This window comes from Danio rerio, chromosome 1 (assembly GCF_052040795.2).
Source record: "Danio rerio strain M-AB ecotype USA chromosome 1, GRCz13ab, whole genome shotgun sequence".
Taxonomy (NCBI): Eukaryota; Metazoa; Chordata; class Actinopteri; order Cypriniformes; family Danionidae; genus Danio; species Danio rerio.
In genome coordinates, this window is record NC_141021.1 from 16,834,908 (window position 1) to 16,854,979 (window position 20,072).

General features: G+C 34.3%; 1 protein-coding gene across 3 annotated transcripts in view; it reads right to left on the reverse strand.

The window, feature by feature from the left end:
* dlc1 (DLC1 Rho GTPase activating protein) overlaps nt 1-20,072 on the reverse strand; it is a 225,431-nt gene that overhangs the window by 169,189 nt on the left and 36,170 nt on the right. For all 3 annotated transcript variants that reach the window (XM_087236999.1, XM_087236998.1, XM_087237000.1), the window contains 2 exons: nt 2,095-2,244; nt 1,281-1,421 (listed from right to left, as the gene is read on the reverse strand). In XM_087236999.1, coding sequence (XP_087093125.1) covers nt 1,281-1,421; nt 2,095-2,244 — 291 coding nt within the window. The remainder of the gene's footprint in view (nt 1-1,280; nt 1,422-2,094; nt 2,245-20,072) is intronic.

The following is a 20,072-nucleotide window of genomic DNA, read 5'->3' on the forward strand; positions in this document are numbered from 1 at the left end:
ATTTTCTTTATTCCATAAAGCTTAAATAAAAAATGCCATTTTTCTCCCTTGGAAACTGACAATTGGACAGAAAAAAAAAATGCTTCAACTATGTTGTGATATAAATTAAAAGTCATTTAAATAATGTTAATGTCTTATCTATTATAGAGTTGCAACTTTAATATTCTGTTGTTTTCTAAAAATGTATATACAGTATGCTGAAATGTCAAAAAGCATGGCAATTTTTTTTGCCATTTTATGTAAAAATTCTCCAAAAGGCAACAATTGTTTTTAACAGCAATTCTCTCACAGACACCTAAAGTGTTGTTTGCCATGTGATTCTGAAATGTGGAGTCAAGCACGTAATGTGTAATCAAATGGAATAGTCTTTCAACTCGCCACAGAACACAAACACGCACAGAAACTGCAGACATCCAGACATGCGCATGAGATCATACGGAAAGCTCCTCTGAGTGTTTTACTGTAGTGGAAGCTGGCAGACAGTAAAGGCTGTTATTATCATGTTCCTGCAGCTTCAGCCACTCAGAGAAAAAGAAAATGAGAGAGGTCGAGAGAAAGAAAGAAGAGAGAGAGCGAGAGTGTCTTTACAGTGGCTGCTGGAACCACAATGCCCTCTAATTTGCAGTTTACATTGCCATTCAGCATACAAAAAAGCATGGCTAAATGTTGGACATTATAGTGGCCTCTTCAAAAAGTGCTAAAATATAACTGACAGCAGGGATAGTCCATTCCAGAGCCATGAGAAAGTATGAATGCTACGCCAAAGTCCCTTTAAAGCAAGTCATTTCACTTGCCTGCCATCATCAAAAGCCTTTTAGGCAGTATGCTCGGGCATTCTGTCTGAATTGGGAAACATCAAATTCTCCAAAATTGCTTGCAATGGATGCGATAAAATTTCATAATAGGAATCAACAATAAAATTAAACAACAACTCTCTTTAGTGCTATTTCTAAATGTTCGAATCACCAAAAGTCTGTAAAAACTCATAAAAACACACTGGTCTGGTCTGAGCCCTTCCTCCAGACAATCAACAGTCTATACAGATCAATGATTGGCTCCTATACTAGAAGGCGGGGTTTTATTTGCCATACTGACCATTACACTTTTCTACATTCAAAGCATTCAAAGTGACATGTCTTGTGTATTCTATAGTCTTTGGTCATGTGAAGGTAAAAAACTCATCAGCTTATGTGATTGTGGTTGGTGGACAATTAATATTTTGTGTAAGCAGTTTTGGACGGATGGAAAGGGAAGGGACGGATGATTGCTTGTTAACTGACCTCATTTTTTGGTCTCGCTCCAGGGGTTCCGGTGGGTCCTGATGAAGACAACGATGAAGAAGAGCGATAAAGTGGGGTGTTTAGAGACTGTGAGGAGGCTGAAAGACTTCCGGCTGAATCCAGAGTTTCTAAGTCAACATCCTGTTTGAGAAAGGAGCATTGTCCTGGGTATTATTAAAAACTATCATGCACATCCAAAGTTTGTGTTTCAAACTTTTATGCTAGATACACAGTAGGACCTCAAACTAATATTTTGTCACACATGCTAATAGATGGGGACAGGCATTAATTGATTAATTGACTGACTGACTAACCGACTGACTGACTAACTGAATGATTGATTGACTGATTGATAGGTAAAATAAAACTAAATTAAAAATAAAAATAGAATAAAATGAAAAATACATACGATTATTATTATTATTATTATTATTATTATTATTATTATTATTATTATTATTATTATTATTATTATTAGTAGTAGTAGTAGTATTGATTAATGTATTTGTTTTGCCAAAATATACAAATTAAACCATTTTAAACCACTAAAATCAACCAAATTAATCAATACATATTATAATATAACAACAGTTAAACTAAAATATTTCACTTAACATTAATTCGTACTACTTTTAGTAACATGACAACAACCAGTACTACTAATACTATTACTAATACTACTACTAATAATACTTTAGATTTTTATATATATTTAGCACTCTGTGGATGCTAGTTTTAGGTCCTGGTTGTGCTTAAGATAGTTTTGGGTTGTTTGGGTTGTTTTATTCATCAGCGTCTGATTGGTGTCACTCACAGAAATGATCCGCCTCTTTAAATTGGGTGTGCTATTTAGGGAGTAGCTTAGAGCATTTTCAATCTCTTTGTCCAGCTGATCCAGCTTCATTATTAGTAGAACCATTGAGTCCAGCCGGGACCTCTCCTTCTCCCTCTCTTCATGTGAGCTCTGAAAGGAGAAAAACAGATTTTATTCAAGTAATCTAATCTTAAAACCAGAACTGACATCAATTCGATCGCTCTCATTGACCATTATTTAAACACATCACAGCAGACAAGACGCAAACTCAGAAAAAAAATACAGAATCATTATATGCAACCTGCGGAAACAATTCACTTAATTTATTATTCCTTTTTTTTTTTAAAGATTGGCTGTTCAGAAAAGAAAGAATGGTAAAAGAAAGAATGGAAAAAAAAGAAAAAAGAAAGAAAGATTCAATCAATTTCCGATAGTCATTCAGACAACCAACCAACCAACCAGCCAGCCAGCCAGCCAACCAACCGAATCAATCAATCAATCAATCAATCAATCAATCAATCAATCAATCAATCAATCAATCAATCAATCAATCAATCAATCAATCAATCAATCAATCAATCAATCAATCGTCAGCTAGTCAGTCAGAAAACTAAACAATCAATCAATGTCAAACAATCCATCAATGTCAAAAAGTCAGACAGACAACCAACCAACCAATAAACCAACCAACCAACCATCCAACCAAACAACCAGTTTAAGAGCCAATACATCATGATTAATTTATTATAGTACAAAGAGTAAATAACTGAGCATTAAATGCTGATAACGACAGAACTGTTTTAAAATACAGACAGTGAATGCATTTATTGGCTTTTCAAACCCCCCTTCTGTGCATCTTTCCCACATTGGCAGAATGATGAATGCACTAAAGTGAAGCAGAGAGAGAGACAGAAGTTGTAATGCTACTCAAGCAGAGAGGAATGATGCTGGCACTTGCCCCGTGCCTGAACCAGGCCTGTGCAAACAGCCCCACACAAAGCACGGCAGTGTGTAAAGGCCTTGCATAGCTTGTTCTGGTATTTACCCTTAATACACGCTTGTCTATCAGTGAGCACACAAGCAAAGAGAGAGAGACACTTGGCTAATAATGAGCTAACAAAAAAATACAATCCATTCTCCAAAACAAATTTTATCCAGACACCTTGAAGGATTTCAATAGATTGTGTTCATTTTAGTTTTTTAATTTAGAGGTCATGATAAGCATTATCTGACAGACATCTTTCATGAACATGTCTATATGAAAACAAGATCACTTTGGTAATTTCTACATATATGTAGTTGAAGACAATTAATTACCCCTCTTGTGGATTTTGTATTCTTTTTGTCGTTTAAAGGGGATTATAATGGGTTAAACAAAATTGTGTGACAACATTGTGAAAACAGCCTGCCGCTAAATTGAAACGAATACTTAATTCTAATGTTTTGTATAAAAAAATCTGCAGAAACTTTGATTGACATTCTCCCACTGTACATGCCATCAGAGGGGGAAAGCCCTGCCTATTAACGACGATATCTCCCTAGTTGCCATAAACAGCCCTAAGTGAGAAGCAGCTGTTCACCATTAGTGTTTTCACCACATGAAAATAATGGGCTCTATTCTACTGTAATCGCAAAGTCTAAAGTGCATGGCGCAAAAGCATTAAGGGTGTGTCCGAATCCACTTTTGCTTTAAGGATGGAAAAATAGGCTCTCTGGCCTGGTGCATGGTCTAACAGGGCTGTGCTTATTCTCTTAATGAGTAATGTGTGTGTTTTGAGCATAACATGCATTCAACTAATCGGAGTCCCATCTCCCATTCCCTTTTTAAAATTCAGTTGAATCACTCCATGACACATTTGCTATTTACATAGCAAGACATAGGCAGACTTTGCAAGTGGAAAATCTAAATGCTTCACGAGCGAGAACACAGTTAAACAGGCCATCGGCAGCGTGAGGATAAAGAAGCCTCCTCCATTTGTCCTCTTTAGTTTTTCTACTTTTTTTTCTACTTTTACTCTTTACTTTACTCCTTTACTTTTGTGGAAAAGGAAATGGTGTTGTGTGCAAAACTATTCAAAACTATTTCTAAGTTCAGTTCTAATTTCCAGCAAATTAATAAATGAACAATAATAACAAAGCGTGGTCAACAAACAAACAAACAAACACACACATGCCCTATTCTTATGCCCAATATGGTGATTTATACATCTCCAAAACCCGACAGGTGGGCAAATCCAAACTAGTTTTTATTAAAACAAATATAAATATGCGTATAATAAATTATACAGCTAATAATAATAACATTATACAAATGCAAATTGTCATGAGCTGAAAAAAGCAACAATGTGGAGAAGGCATGTGGGTAGTGGTTTATAAATTTATGTAGAAAATAATCATTTTTAATTTTAATGTAACATTTTAATCTTTTTTTTTTCATTTGTAAAGATTTCTGTGTATTGATGTACATCCTGTTTATATTAAGCAATGTGTAAGCATTTGAACCCACATAGGCGCGTAACTAACATGCTCTGCACTCGACTTTACACCTGCTTTTTGGTCAATGGCGCAGCTTATTTCAGTTCTTCAACATCACAACGCACCAACAATGCGCCTTAACACACCTCTATTTTAGACCAGCACATGGTGCAAAAGGATTTGCAATTTAAACAATGTGGAGCAAAACATGAAAATTACAGTTGGTCTGAAAACAGCAACAAATCATGCCACATGTCTTGCACCTTATTGTGCCGGGTGTATGATAGGGCCCCATGTCAACAAATAAGAGGATTATAAATGTGGAGTTTTAGATGCACACATGGATTCTACAGTCTCCACAGACTGCTTTCTTTTGAGAAACTTTTTTTGACATTTTTTTTAGTTTTTCACAGAGACAACTTTAGTCCTGTTTTAAATCTGTCATCATGATGACGCAAAGGCCTTTGTAGCTCTGCCCTCTATTGAGCACAATCTAATTTGAATTTAAAGTGACAGCAAAACAGAACAATTTGAATCAAAACCTTAAAGAGGTAGTTTCACAGAATTATAAAAAAATATTTTTTAATTATAAAAAAATAACAATTGACTCTGTGAAAAATATTTGTGGGGTATTTTGAACTAAAACATTACATACACACTCTAAGGACATCAGAGACTATTTTATATTTTGCAAAAAGAAGCTAAATAGGTTCCCTTTAACACATTATTTTAACAGTATTACATATTATATTTTTCTTAAAAAGTCTTTTTAGGAATGCATGAATGAATGAATGAATGAATGAATGAATGAATGAATGAATGAATTAATGAATGAATGAATGAATGAATGAATGAATGAATGAGTGAGTGAATGAGTGAGTGATTGATTGAACGAAGGAACGAACAATCAAACAAACAAACGAACGATCGAACAAATACATGTTAAGGCTAATCTTATAAGTCCTCTGTATTAAATTTTCTACAGAACACATTTTGTTGATTTGCCTACTTATCCTAACATGTCTAGTTAACATAGTTATTATTATTTTATTTATTTAAGTTACACTTTAAGCCAAATACTAATATCTTGCAAAATAACTAGCAAAAGAAGGTCATCATGGCATAGACATTAGTTAGACATTTAAAAAAAATAATTATTATAACTTTTATGCTTAAATCTGTAAAAAAAAAAAAAAATTAATAAACATTTGGAAAGAATCAATCAATCAATCAATCAATCAATCAATCAATCAATCAATCAATCAATCAATCAATCAATCAATCAAATGTCAGATAGTCATTCAGACAACAAACCAACCTAGCAACCAATTATCCAACCAAGCAAGCAAGCAAGCAAGCAAGCAACCAACCAACCAATTAATCAACCAACTAATCAATCAATCAATCAAAAAATCTATCAATCAATTAAATCAAACCAAACCAAACCAAATCAAATGTCAGTTAGTTAGAAACAATCAAGCAAGTCAGTAAGACAACCAATCAACCAACCAACCAACTAACCAACCAACCAACCAACCAACCCAATACATTATCAATAATTTATTTGAAAAATTATTGGTAATGTATTATTATTATAAAAAAATACAGAAGGGATTATAATTTTATCTTAAACTGTATATAATTTCAATGTCCTGTCATGTACACATCCATGACAAAACAATAAGAGACATTTCAAACTAGTAAGGACATTTTATTTAAATAAAAATGCTGTAAATGTAAACTTTAAACATATAATAAAAGCAGATGCCCTGATTCAGGCATTTTAGTGAGGTGCATTTTTAAAAACTTTCGTCGGTAAGAAAAAAAAAAAGATTTATTGTAATGAAAAATGCCCAAAAACATATTTAATAATTTATTCATTTTCCTTCAGCTTAGTCTCAATTGCATAGGTCGCCACAATGAACCACCAACTATTTCAGCATATGTTTTACACAGCGGATGCCCTTGCAGCCACAACCCGGTATTGGGAAACACCCATACAAACTTATTCACACACACACTCGTACGCTACGGACAATTTAGTTTATTCATTTCACCTATACCGCATGTGTTTGGACCAAAGGAAACCCAAGCCAAAATAGGGAGAACATGCAAACTCCCACAAAATGCACAAAGCATTTATTTTCAATAACGCTATCAAAAATCATTTTAACTGTTAAACTCAAAACCAATCAAACTAGACTCTTTTACAGTCTAGTCAGAGTGATTTCAAGGAGAGCGAAAAACAACAAAATTGACAAAAAAAAAAAGTCAGAAACTCACAATTGTGGTGGTGTCCTGCATAATCAGATGGTTTAATCACACAAAACGGTGTCATTAACTGTTAAAAACTATTAAAACCATTGACAGCGCTAGTTTAACTACGCCCTTAACTCCAACACAGCCATGCTGCTTTTGCTGTCATTTATACACACATTCATAAGGAAATTTAGTGCTGTTGTTTAGGTGTGACTGTTTCAGGTGTTGACAAATTTAACACTTCATCCCAGAGGATGTGCATGTGTGTGTGCAATGTTCCACTTTTAAAAAAACTCTCCGGAATATAAAATGTTGGTGATGAAGTTGTTTTCATGGTAATGAACTAAAAGCTTGAAAACAGATGCTGTGATTTCACACATAAACTTATTTAAAAGCATGAATTTATAATGTTAGATCAGAACTAAACACAACAGTGGTGCTCATGACACATCAGCTGACAACAGAAAAACAGACACACATTCACTTAGACAGATACACACAGTCCTGCCTAGAAACATGAATATCATGAGGTTAATCATTCTCAGTGTGCATGTGCATGTGTGTGTGTGTTTGTGTGTGTGTGTGTGTGTGTGTGTATACCACATCATTTTGCCACAGAGAATCTACTGTTTGTTTTGATCTCTTCTTGGTCAGACAGAACAGATGTTCCAGATTATCAGTCAAAGCATTTTGCATGCTATTTGTCATCTCTTATCTATTCCTGGAAATATACAATGATAAAATGTAAACAATAAATTCTTGGAATGTTGATGTCAGCAAATTTAAAAAAACTAGCTAAATGTTATGTAAAAGTTATTTTAAGCTTTTAAAAGTATTTAATAGCAAGTAGATAATTGAATAAAATACAACCAAGGTATGTGTGTGTATGTGTGATCCATCCATCCATCCATCCATCCATCCATCTATCCATCTATCTATCTATCTGTCCATCCTTACATCCATCCATGTAACTGTGAGCTTGCAATTTAAGGACAATATAACAAACAAAAACACAAACAGAGAAAGAAGGAACAACCTTCAAACAAACAAATAATTAAAGAAACAAACAAAAACACAAACAAACAAACTAACTAACTAACTAACTAACTAACTAACTAACTAACTAACTGTTTTGCTATGTAAAAGTTTAAAATTATGATGATGTAATTTAAATAAATTTTCAATAGCAAGTGGATAATTGAATACCACACAACCAAGTTATGTGTGTGTCTCTATCCGTCTGTCGGTCGGTTGGTCCGTCTGTTGGTCCAACCGTCCGTCTGTCCATCCGTCGGTTGGTCCATCCATCCATCCGTCCGACCAACAGACAGATAGAGATAATCAAACAAATCAAATGCTTAAAGGTTATATAAACTAGGCCTGTCGCAATAATCAATATATCATCTTATCGGACGTAAAGTAGGAGATGACCTCTATAATTTTTGCCATTGCGATATACATTTACAAACTCTTAAATAATGTTAAAATCGTTTTACAATGACATTTACATTCTACCTCACTGATGTCAAAGTTTATAATTTGACATTTACCTAATAGGACATTATTTATTTATGGACATTTACCTTACAGTGGCTTTGGTACATTTCTCAAAACACTATTTACATTTGCACAACAGTTAATGCATTTTTCAAAACAATTAGTACAAACGGCAAAACCTAGTTGATAACCTGCAAAAGCACGTCACTTGCTCAAAATAGATAGCTCATTCCTCAAAAGCAAGTATTCATGTCAATGAAAGTGTCAGTGTCATCAAGATGAAAAGTCCTGACTCCAATGTTTATGAACAAGATAGTCAAATGGCTTTGTTCTGTTTTCATTATGACAGTTTACTCTGTACATTGTTTCCAATGCAATAAAGTCAGATTTTGGTGACATCCTGAAAATGCTCAAGACAGCACTGTATGCTAATTTCACAGCCATTTGAAATCTACAGTAAAGTTGGACATCACTGCATTTAGTGATGTATCTGAGTACAAGACACTGAATATGTATGTTTCACATTTTTACTGCATTTGCTCTTTACAATTCCAATTTATTTACAGCATTGTGCAAAAGAATAATTACACCTTAATTTACAACAAATATTATCGTTCTTTGAGTAGAGCTGTGCACAAGTGTAAACAATATTGCAGTACATTGTGGAACTGAAGCTAGGTCTGTAAATCACTCATGAAATTATTACTGTAAATTTAGAAGATATTCATTCATTAATTTTCTTTTTGGCTCAGTCCCTTTATTAATCCGGGGTCACCACAGTGAAATGAACCGTCAACTTATCCAGCACGTGTTCCGGCCGCAAACCATCTCTAGGAAACATACACACACACTCAATCGCACACACACACACGCACACACACACACACACACACACACACACACACACACACACACACACACACACACACACACACACACACACACACACACACACACACACACACACACACACACACACACACACACACACTATGGACAACTTAGCCTCCCTAATTCACTTGTACCGCATGTCTTTGGACTATGGGGGAAACCAGAGCACCTGGAAGAAACCCATGTGAACGCAGGGAGAACATGCAAACTCCACACAGAAACACCAACTGAACTGACCCAGCCGAGGCTCGAACCAGCGACCTTCATGCTGTGAGGCGACAGCACAACCTACTGCGCCACTGCGTCGCCATTTAGAAGACATTTTCAGGAAAAAAAAAAAAAAATTTATTGTTTTATAAGTTTGCTTGACAAATTTTGACAACAATCAACATTTTTGTTTGTAATGACTCAAGTAGTGAAATGAGGATTATTAGTTTTATATGGAATGACTATTCAGCATTCACAAGTTTAGTTAATTTTTAATGACATGACATAAGCAAATGATAATGTTATAAAGAGCAGAAATTGTATAAAAGCAATTGATGCATGTCCAAAAGCATTTGCAATTTATTGGAAGTAATGAGAAATTGCTACTATGATGTGCACAATTGACCAATTGTTTTGAGAAAGGCATCAACTGTTGTGCAAATGTAAGTGTTGTGAGAAATACACCAAAGCCACTAAGAAAACCTGTAACATTAAATTATAGAATCTAAACAATCTAAACAATAAAAATCTAAAATATAATTAAGAATGATATGTATTTTAAAGTATTTATGGCTATTTGCATTATTACGATAAAGGTGCAAGATACAGGGGGATTTGGAGAATTAATTAATTGATTAATTAATTATCCCCTCTGAAGGACATCAAACCAAGATGTATGGGGGGTCTGGCCTTTAAATAGGTTGGAAATAATTTGCTCAAATTTTTATGTTAAAAAGGGCAAAGCAGTGGCGCAGTAGGTAGTCCTGTCGCCTCACAGCAAGAAAGTCACTGAGTTGCTGGTTCGAGCCTCGGCTCAGTTGGCATTTCTGTGTGGAGTTTGCATGTTCTCCCTGCGTTCGCGCGAGTTTTCCCCGGGTGCTCCGGTTTCCCCCACAGTCCAAAGACATGCAGTACAGGTGAATTGGGTAGGCTAAATTGTCCGTAGTGTGTGTGTGTGTGTGTGTGTGCGAATGTGTGTGTGGATGTTTCCCAGAGATGGGTTGCGGCTGGAAGGGCATCCACTGCGTAAAAAAACATGCTGGATAAGTTGGCGGTTCATTCCGCTGTGGCGACCCAGGATTAATAAAGAGACTAAGCTGACAAGAAAACGAATGAATGAATGTATCTTAAATAACATTATTAATTAAAATAAAAGATAACTTCAATATACATTTGACCACATCTGTAATGGTCCATACCATTGTGAATGCATGTTTGCGCCAAAATGTTTGCGCCAAAAAATAATAATAATAAATTCAGCGGTTTGAAACCAACAAATCCAAAGCACCAAACAGTAAAATAGGCATCTGTACACTTGCCTGCACCTGGAAGTTAAACAATAAAATAAAATAAAAAAATATATGCACTCTTTCATGGTCATCAATTAATAGGTTTATTTAATATCACAAATGTCACTGAGAACCACTCAATACCTCTTAAAACACTGAAAACATAATAACAAGTTTGATTGATGAATTAAAAGTAATTAAATTAAATTTATAAATTTGGTTCACTGAGGTGTATTATAGAACGTAACCGAAAAACTTGACCCTCAGATGGTCAATGTATAATTCACACCCTGATTATGCTGTATAATCAGTTGCATAAATTGATCTCAAAATGACAATAATATTGCTTATCACAAAAGATTTGGTGACAGAATAGATACAGTAGCGCAACAAAACTTCCTTATCCTGAGAGGGCTAATATAACCAACTACCTATCGTACCTAAAACTTACAAAATTACACAAACACATATATTTTAAAAATATACAACAAACAATATACTTCACTATTACAAAAATAATAATAATAATAAAAACTAGTACAGACGTGCATACATACAAAAGTAAATAAAATTTTATTGCGATGCAAATTTTGAAATTCCACATTTAAATGTTAATGTTAAAGTATATGCAAATATTTCAAACGAACTTAAATACAATGACAAATGAGACCTCGTTGGAGTCCAAATGGTTTCTTTGAAATACTAATGGAAAGCAACTGGAGACTTTTGCTTAAGTCTTCAGGGAAAATCACCCCAGCTAAATGACCACACACATCTCTTCTAGAGTTTCCGAAAACATCTCAACAACGCCACAATATGTGCTCAATGCTGACAGATTATTAGATCATTATTCACAAATCTCAATCTGAAGGCACTTTCAATTCACCTGAGCTTTGCCATACACATCCCCTGCACATTCTGCACACTAAACAATATACTGCATGTTATTTGCTTGTATTGTTTTGTTCCCAAATAATTTTGAAAAAAAAAAAAAGACAAACTGAAAAGGTAAATTTTTTAACACCTTACAGTACACACAGAGGTAAGGAGTAACACCATAAAGTACTCACTGATACCAAATTCCTGCACGCAACACACAAGCATTTGAGATGACTGAACTGCAGAAGGTGTGATTCTCATCTCTGCCCTCCTGTCCTGTGTGTGTGATATCAGGTGTTACACTGACCTCAGGTGGTGTGCTTTTAGAAAGACACTACAGCTGGGGAAACAAACAAACACATGCATGCACTTACATACAATAGGCTAACTTTAAGGATTTATTTATTTATTTATTTATTTATTTATTTATTTACCTACTGGTCAGATTTGCTTACCAAAATGTTGCTTGGCATTGAAAAAAAAAGGATTACTATATTATATTATATTATATTATATTATATTATATTATATTATATTATATTATATTATATTATATTATATTATATTATATTATATTGTTTTCAATATTATATTATATTATATTATATTATATTATATTATATTATATTACATTATATTATATTATATTGTTTTTAATATATTATATTATTATATTATATTATATTATATTATATTATATTATATTATATTATATTATATTATATTATATTATATTATATTATATTATATATTTTATCAGCATTCTAATAAATTCTGCCACCTACTGTAGTATATATACAAGTATTACTGGAATTTCATAAATCTTAATTCCTCTTCTTTTTTTTTTTTTGTCAAAGAATAAGACACAATATTACCCCTTTAAGCTATATTTTTTTCGATAGTCCACAGAACAAACCATCATTATACAATAACTCAACTCAGTTTAAAACAAAATTGTGAGCAGTGTGAAAACAGTAACCTGTTAACACAGGCACTGACATAAACACACTGTTTTCTGCATATGCCGTGAAACACAACTAAGAGGGCCTTAGAGAATAAAATCTAAAGATTTATGTGCAAGTTTGTGTGTGTGCGCGCTCTCTCTCTATTATTACTACTGTCTAGTGACTGCCTGCCCATTTATTTTCCATTTAGCACAGAATTAGCCTGTCAGACTCAGTGCTTTGCTGTTGTATTTGCCGAGGTGAGCCAGAACCCTGCAAGTTAATGTGTGTGTGGTGAAAGCTAGCTGCATGAATGCCTAAGCTTTTCCATGACACACACACACACACACACATTCTGAAATGCTCATAAACACAGCACGTACACACACACTGAGCCCTCTGTGTTCACCCTCATGTGATTCATTGTTCCTTCTCTGTGACATCAGTCTTACACAGAGCGTTAAACAGAGGAATGCACCAAATACTAGATAAAACAATTGGTCTGAAAAATATATATTTATATACGTTAAAAAAAAAAAAATCACATTTGAGTCTTTTTTATTGTCTTCAAGGGGTCACATTTTTACTGGCTTCTTCCTGTTTAGAGATGACCGAATTCCCACAACACTAAGATCTCCCAGAATCCCTCAGCTTTCTTCCTCTTTCCCAGAGATCTCTAGGGGATTTGATTTTGACCAATGCAAAAGTGACCCCCACATCTCTGCCAGTAAGACCTCTGAAACTAGTGTGTCCTGCAGATGACATGCTGCTGCTTAGGTGCTAATTTTGCATAACTCAAGGTGTCAGCACCTGAAACTATAAACATAATCCCTCAATAGCAAGACAAGTGTACAGTGGTGCGAAGTATGGTCCCTAGGGGCGTAACGATACACTCAGCTCACGATACAATGTGTATCACGATATAATGTTCACGATTCGATATGTATCACGATATTTGGAATAAAAATTGAAAATTAAACTGAAATGCTAATTTTATTAAAAAAAAAAAAAAAAATTACCCAGTAAACTATTTTTTATGTATTACTTTTGTTTCAACTTGTTAAACTGAACCTTCTTTAAGAAAATAAATTAAACAGGATTGTCTCTGGAAAATAAAACAATTAATAAACTTCTTATAAAATATTATTGAAATTATTCAATTCAATTGAATTTAACAATAAGAGCTTAAGGCTTTGCTTGGTCACTTGCGTTTTTGTGTGTGCAATCTACATTTCCAGGTAATCATCAGTTCTATAAAATAATCCTGAACTGATGTGTATCTGTCTGAGAGGTTTTTATGGATGGCTGTCTTCATGTTGGGCATGATGAGTGATAGGGTGGCCGTCTTTTCATTTCACAGGACAGTCTACTATTTCTTCGGCATCGCTGATGTCGGCGCTATCAAGTATATCATGTTGTATGCGCATTTTTGTGTACCTCTGTACTCAAAAGAGTTCATGCTCGTCGTAATCATAACTCTAAAATGCGATATGATTATTTAAATAATGTGCACGCTTTCGGTTTCATTTCCACTGCTGTTCATACTTCCCACGCGGCTCCTGAACGATCACTCTGTTCCACAAACTGAATGTTGTTTACTACTTTATTACCTGTTAGTCACAACCTGCAGGTTCTGTTCACTGAAGCAGTCCGCCCTCTGTAGTAACAGCTCACGGTCAGCTCACGTCATGTGTGATTTTGCGGCCGCCAATACATCATTATATGAAGACAGAATGATATTTTAGGGTGAATTGTAACTTATAAATACAGTATGTGACTCTTTCAACACCATAAGGAGGTATCCATGTCGCTGTGCAAAGTATGTAAATCCCTGTGAAGACTTTAAAACTTAGGCTGTTTGACCCAGTATGCGTGTCAAAAAGTCTAAAGCAATGACTGTACAACCGAAATGTTGCCAGACGTCTGATTTTGAGAGGATGTGCCGTCCTCTATTTCAACTCCACTCATCTTGGTCTGCTAACATTACTGCTGCTGCAATCTGAACTCACGTGCGACAGCAGGTGGAACGTAGCTCACGTGCAAACAGCTCAACTGATAAGAGAAAACGGCCATCATATCGTAAAAAAATCGTCATAACGCCACGATGCATATTGAGACATTTTTGCATCGCAATAAATCGTACAACGATAAATCGTTACACCCTTAATGGTCCCCCTTACTGATTTCTTATTTTTTGCATGTTTGTCAATTTTTTAATGTTTTAGATCATCAAACAAATTTAAATTTTAAATCTTAGTCAAACATAATGCAAGTAAACACATCATGCTGTTTAAATGAAGATCTTTATTATTAAGGGAAAACAATAACCAAAACTGCATAACCCTGCATGAAACAGTTTTTCCATAAGGTCACAAAAGACCCCACAACAACATCCAAAGAACTGCAGTTCTCACTTGCCTCAGTTAAGGGGAGTGTTCATGACTCCACCATAAGAAAGAGACTGGGCAAGAATGGTTTGCATTGCAGAGTTCCAAGATGAAACCACTGCTGAGCAAAAAAAAAAAAACAGAAAGGCTCATCTCTGTTTTGCCAGAAAACCTTGTTGATCCCCAATAATTTGGGGAAAATACTCTGTGGACTGATGCTACAAAAGTTTAACATTTCGGAAGGTGTGTGTCTCATCATGTTTGGTGTAATAGTAACACCACATTTAAGAAAAAGAATATCATAAACAGTAAAATGTGGTGGTAGTGTGATGGTCTAGGGCTGTTTTGCTGTTTCAGGGCCTGGAAGACTTGCTGTGATAAACAGAACCATGAATTCTTTTATGTACCAAAATATACTGAAGGAGAATGTCCGGTTAACTGTTTGTGACCTCAAGCTGAAGCAAACTTGGGTTCTGCAGCCGGACAATGATCCAAAGCACACCAGCAAGTCCTCTTCTGAATGACCGAAGAAAAACAAAATGAAGACTTTGGAATGGCCTGGCCAAAGACCTGACCTGAATCTAATTCAGATACTCTGGCATGACCTTAAAAAAATTGTTCAAACTTGAAAACCCTCCAATGTGGCTGAATTACAGCAAGTCTGCAAAGATGAGTGGGCCAACATTTTTCCACAGAGCTGTAACAGACTCATTACAAGTTATCGAAAAAGCTTGATTGCAGTTGTTGCTGCTAAGGGTGGCACAACTAGTTAGGTTTAGGGAGCAAACACTTCTGCACACAGTGCAATGTAGTTTGGTATTTTACTTTTCCCTAATAATAAAAATCTTCAGTTAAACCATTTGATGCAAGGAATAAAACGGGACACCCAGTCCAATGATTTTTACATTATGCATTGGGAAAATAGCTAATTTAAGTCTTATGAAAATGTAAACTGAAAAACAAATAGCCTAGGTTTGCAAATTGCATCGGCATAAAACCAAGTTAGTAAAAGATGCAATGTGTTATGTCAAAAATACATTGTATATTGGTCAATATTATAGATTTTTCTTTTAGGGCAAAAAAAAAATAGTATAATATTAAGTTACTATATGGTAAAGACGGCATGCAAATATACACATATTTACAATAATTCACATGGTGTGTGAACATACACATATTATACAGATATGCTTCAAATGTCGAACTACAAATCTACTGAAATACTTTATTGGGTCACACTTCATTTTGATGGTCTGTTTGTTAAATTCAGGTTACATTGCATCTACATGCCAACTAATTCTCATTAGATTATAAGTAGACTGTTAGGTTGGGGTTAGTGTAAGTTGACATATACTTGCAAAGTTTCTTATAGTCAGTTAAATGTCTGTTGAAGGAGCAGTATCCGCAGATATTATGCAGACAGTCTACTAACACTCAAATAGACCATCAAAATAAAGTGTTACCAAATCATCTGTTGATTAATATTTATAGTCAAATTGTTGTCTTATATCCTAACAATCCAGATACATGAATGAAAAGCTTATTTATTTCAGAATAAAAAAAAATCATTATGCCATATTAATTTAAAACAGGACTCATTTTACAGGAAAGTTGGTAATTATATTTTATTTCTGAAAGCAATTATTATTGGAAGCCATTTTTCCAGTCTTTAGTATGAATCATTTAGAAATCATTCTTATATATTGATTTGGAGTTTAAAAACAATTTCTTACAATCATTATCATTGCTGAAAACAGTTGTGCTAGAAGTGCAGTATGTGTTAAGTAAACACCCAGTACATAATTTGTTGGCAAACTTGACAAGAACCTTGTTTTCTTATGACGAATGATGGTAAAAGATCAATGTGTCTGCAAACAATATTTACATTCACACATTAATACAGCAACGCCTGACGGATCATTAAGCATGACTCATGTACTTTCAAAAATACATGATTACATGGCTAAAGTGAGCTCATAGTATAACAAACGCACCTCAATCACCACAAAAAAAAAAAAAATAAATAAAAAAGGTTGCTGCAAAACACAATAATTGATATGTAGACACTAGGAAAAAGACCAATTCAGTAGGCATAGCATACTAGCATAAGCTCAAATACGTGTTGTTTGCAAACATGAACTCCACACAGATTTTCAGGAAACAGCAAAGCTACAGCATTCCTTTGGTAAACTCATTTACTTTAGTATCTAAAGTATTTTGCAAGATATTTGCCTCAAGTCTTCAACACAACATTACTGTCATCATGTGACAGCAACAGATGTCCACATTTAAGTGGGACAGAGACTGGGTGCATTATGGGAAGGCACAAAGAGACGGCTTCAGCATTTCCCTCCTAATTATTCCCAGGTTATTATTGAATAAGGTCAGTCAGAGAGCTGGTTTGTTCAAGGACCCACAGAGGAATCCTTTACCTCACTTCAGCACTCAGAACGCAACAGAAACCAAAAGAAAATAAAGTTAGATATAAATGTGAAATTACAAGTTATAATTATATTGCAAAATACAAATTACATTTATTTATATTGAAATGCATCATTTCTACCACATACTGTTTGGATATTTGCACCTGAAATCTATTTGCAAGTAATATGTACTTTTAATGAATGCCAAAAACAAGCAACAAACCAATCTAATAATAGCAAAAACATTCAAAGAACTGAACACATAAGGTGTTCTAAATCACATACTTTTCTATTAGGTGGTTTGTTTAAACCCCTGTACCACGTGTACTACCTACTCAGAGTGCATGTGTTTTTGTATAGGCCATTAGCATTTAAAAACACACGAGATTACAAATATGGTGCAGGAGAACATGATCTGTAATTGTAGAATCAAATGCCTGCTGGCAAAGTGGTAATAAAGAAAAACATCCAAATAAGCCCCAGTCCCAAATGGCCATCATGTACATGTGCCCATTATGTCCTCAAGACCATATGGTGTCACATTCATCATTTTAGCTTTCAGAAAGGCCACCAATGAAGCAGAGCAGGCATCTGTTTGACAGTCAAATGATTCATAGGTACTGTAGACTGTGAGGGTTTAGGTGGCACATACAAAACCAGGAAGACTTGTCGCCATTCAGAGAAATATAGTTAGAAATGTAAGAAATTCCGACAAAAATAAATAAAAGTTGCAGCTTTGAGAATTGTGAGAAACTAAAAGTTACAAGAAAATATAAAAACAAATAAAATTTCTTATAAACTCACAAAACTGGAACATGAAAGTTGCAGTTCTTGTGGAAATAAGTCAGAATGTTAGTTAGATGTAAACTCATTAATCTGAAAAGAAGTAAGGAATTTTATAAGAGAAATACAATTCAGAATTGTGAGAACGCAGGACAAAACTGTCAGATGTAAATTTGAAGTCTCAGGAAGTTCTCAAAAGATAATATTCTCCTATATTAATTTTTTACGTGTTTTTTTTTTTTTTTTTTTTTTTTTAAGTTGATTAAAGTGTATACAGTGTGCTGTTAATCGCAGATCTCCTTAATTTAAAAACAATTTACTTCTGAAATAGATTAAGCCTCAGCCAGGTCAGAAAAAGTAATGCAAAAGTAACTCTAAAGTGATGTACTGAATTACTTACCATAAAAAGTAATTAAGTAATGCAACTAGTTACTTTTTTGGGGAGTAACTAAATATTGTAATGCATTCTAAAGTAACTTTTCCCAACACTGAACACTATTATTGATTGCACAGAAAATAAAACTAAATAAAAGTTTAAATTTAAATTTATTTATCTTCTAAACACCATCTAAGACTCAACATTTCTGTATAAACTGCATAGTTCAGCCATAGTTCACACATTCTCACAACGAAAGCTCTGCAAAATGTATGAAACATGAAAAGGAAGCACTGCAGTCTGACACCTAAACTGCACTTTAGGCTCTTCCTTCAGACATGTTGCTCCAGCACTAAGACACGTGTTCTGTTTTGAAAGTATCTGGCACACATTTCTAATCTTGTTTTGGTGCTTGGCCCTGATATAAAGCTTCTCTTAACAGAGGAGAGCTCTGAACTCCTGGCCTGGTTTTGAGTTCCCACTTGAATCATTTATTTGGAGTTGCAGCAATTGAAAATAAAAGGCACAGGAACTAGAGTGGTGGCCAAGGGGCATCAGACGCTCTGTGTGTACACCAGGCCTTAGGCGACTAGTTTGACCTTTTGCAGAGTTTAAAATGCAGGAACTGGACACGCAGTTAGAACTGCAGAAGAAAAATAATACGGATGGTTTGTGAATGGTAAATGAATGCCACTCACATACATTACACACAAATCTACAACTCTCTGCGAACATAAAAAATGACAGTATAAACGAGCCCATATTTTAAACCCGATTGGGCTGATCAAATGGTGCGTGAACTGCAGGGGGTGCTTAATAAGCTCTTATTTCTATTTTCCCATTTAAACAATACTGCACAGTCAGCTCTTGAAAGGATTCTGCCTCAAAATCCCAGCCGGGGCCTAAAACATCTCAGCATGAGTGTGAATTTGAGTATAAATGCCCATTTCATTCTTCTACTGGACAGTTTGCGTTCATTTGACGTTTTCTTTTTTTTACTATCGTTCTTCGCCCTGCAGGACATATTGGAACTACCTCAGCGCGTATAAACAAGACATACATCAAGAGATCTCTCCCTTACACAGCACTTCTAAAACAGTTTGTCAGCAGTACACTGTAAAAAGTCATTCTGTGGCCTTGTATAGTTCATTAAATTTATTATGTACACTTGATTTAATAAAATTAATTTTCTTGTTTTTAGGCCATTTTTTTTGCTTTGAAATTACTTAAAAATGTATGTAATCAAATCTAATCAGTTTTATTATAAGAATTTAGCTATTATTTTTAAATAATTTAAAGAAGAGAAAATATTGATTGAATCCAACTTGATTAAAATGAGCATTTTCAAATTCACAATCAGTTTCTGTTACACAGAACAATAATTAAACCAATAATTTTGGTTAAAATTTGCTTATTATTTTAAGTACTGTTCGGAGTTACTTATTTTAAATGACTAATTTTAAATAAGCCAATTTGATTAATTGAAACTGAATCCATATATTTTTTAATTAAATAATAATATTGCTTGTAATCTGTTACTTCAATTTTATTAAGTAGATATAGGGTAT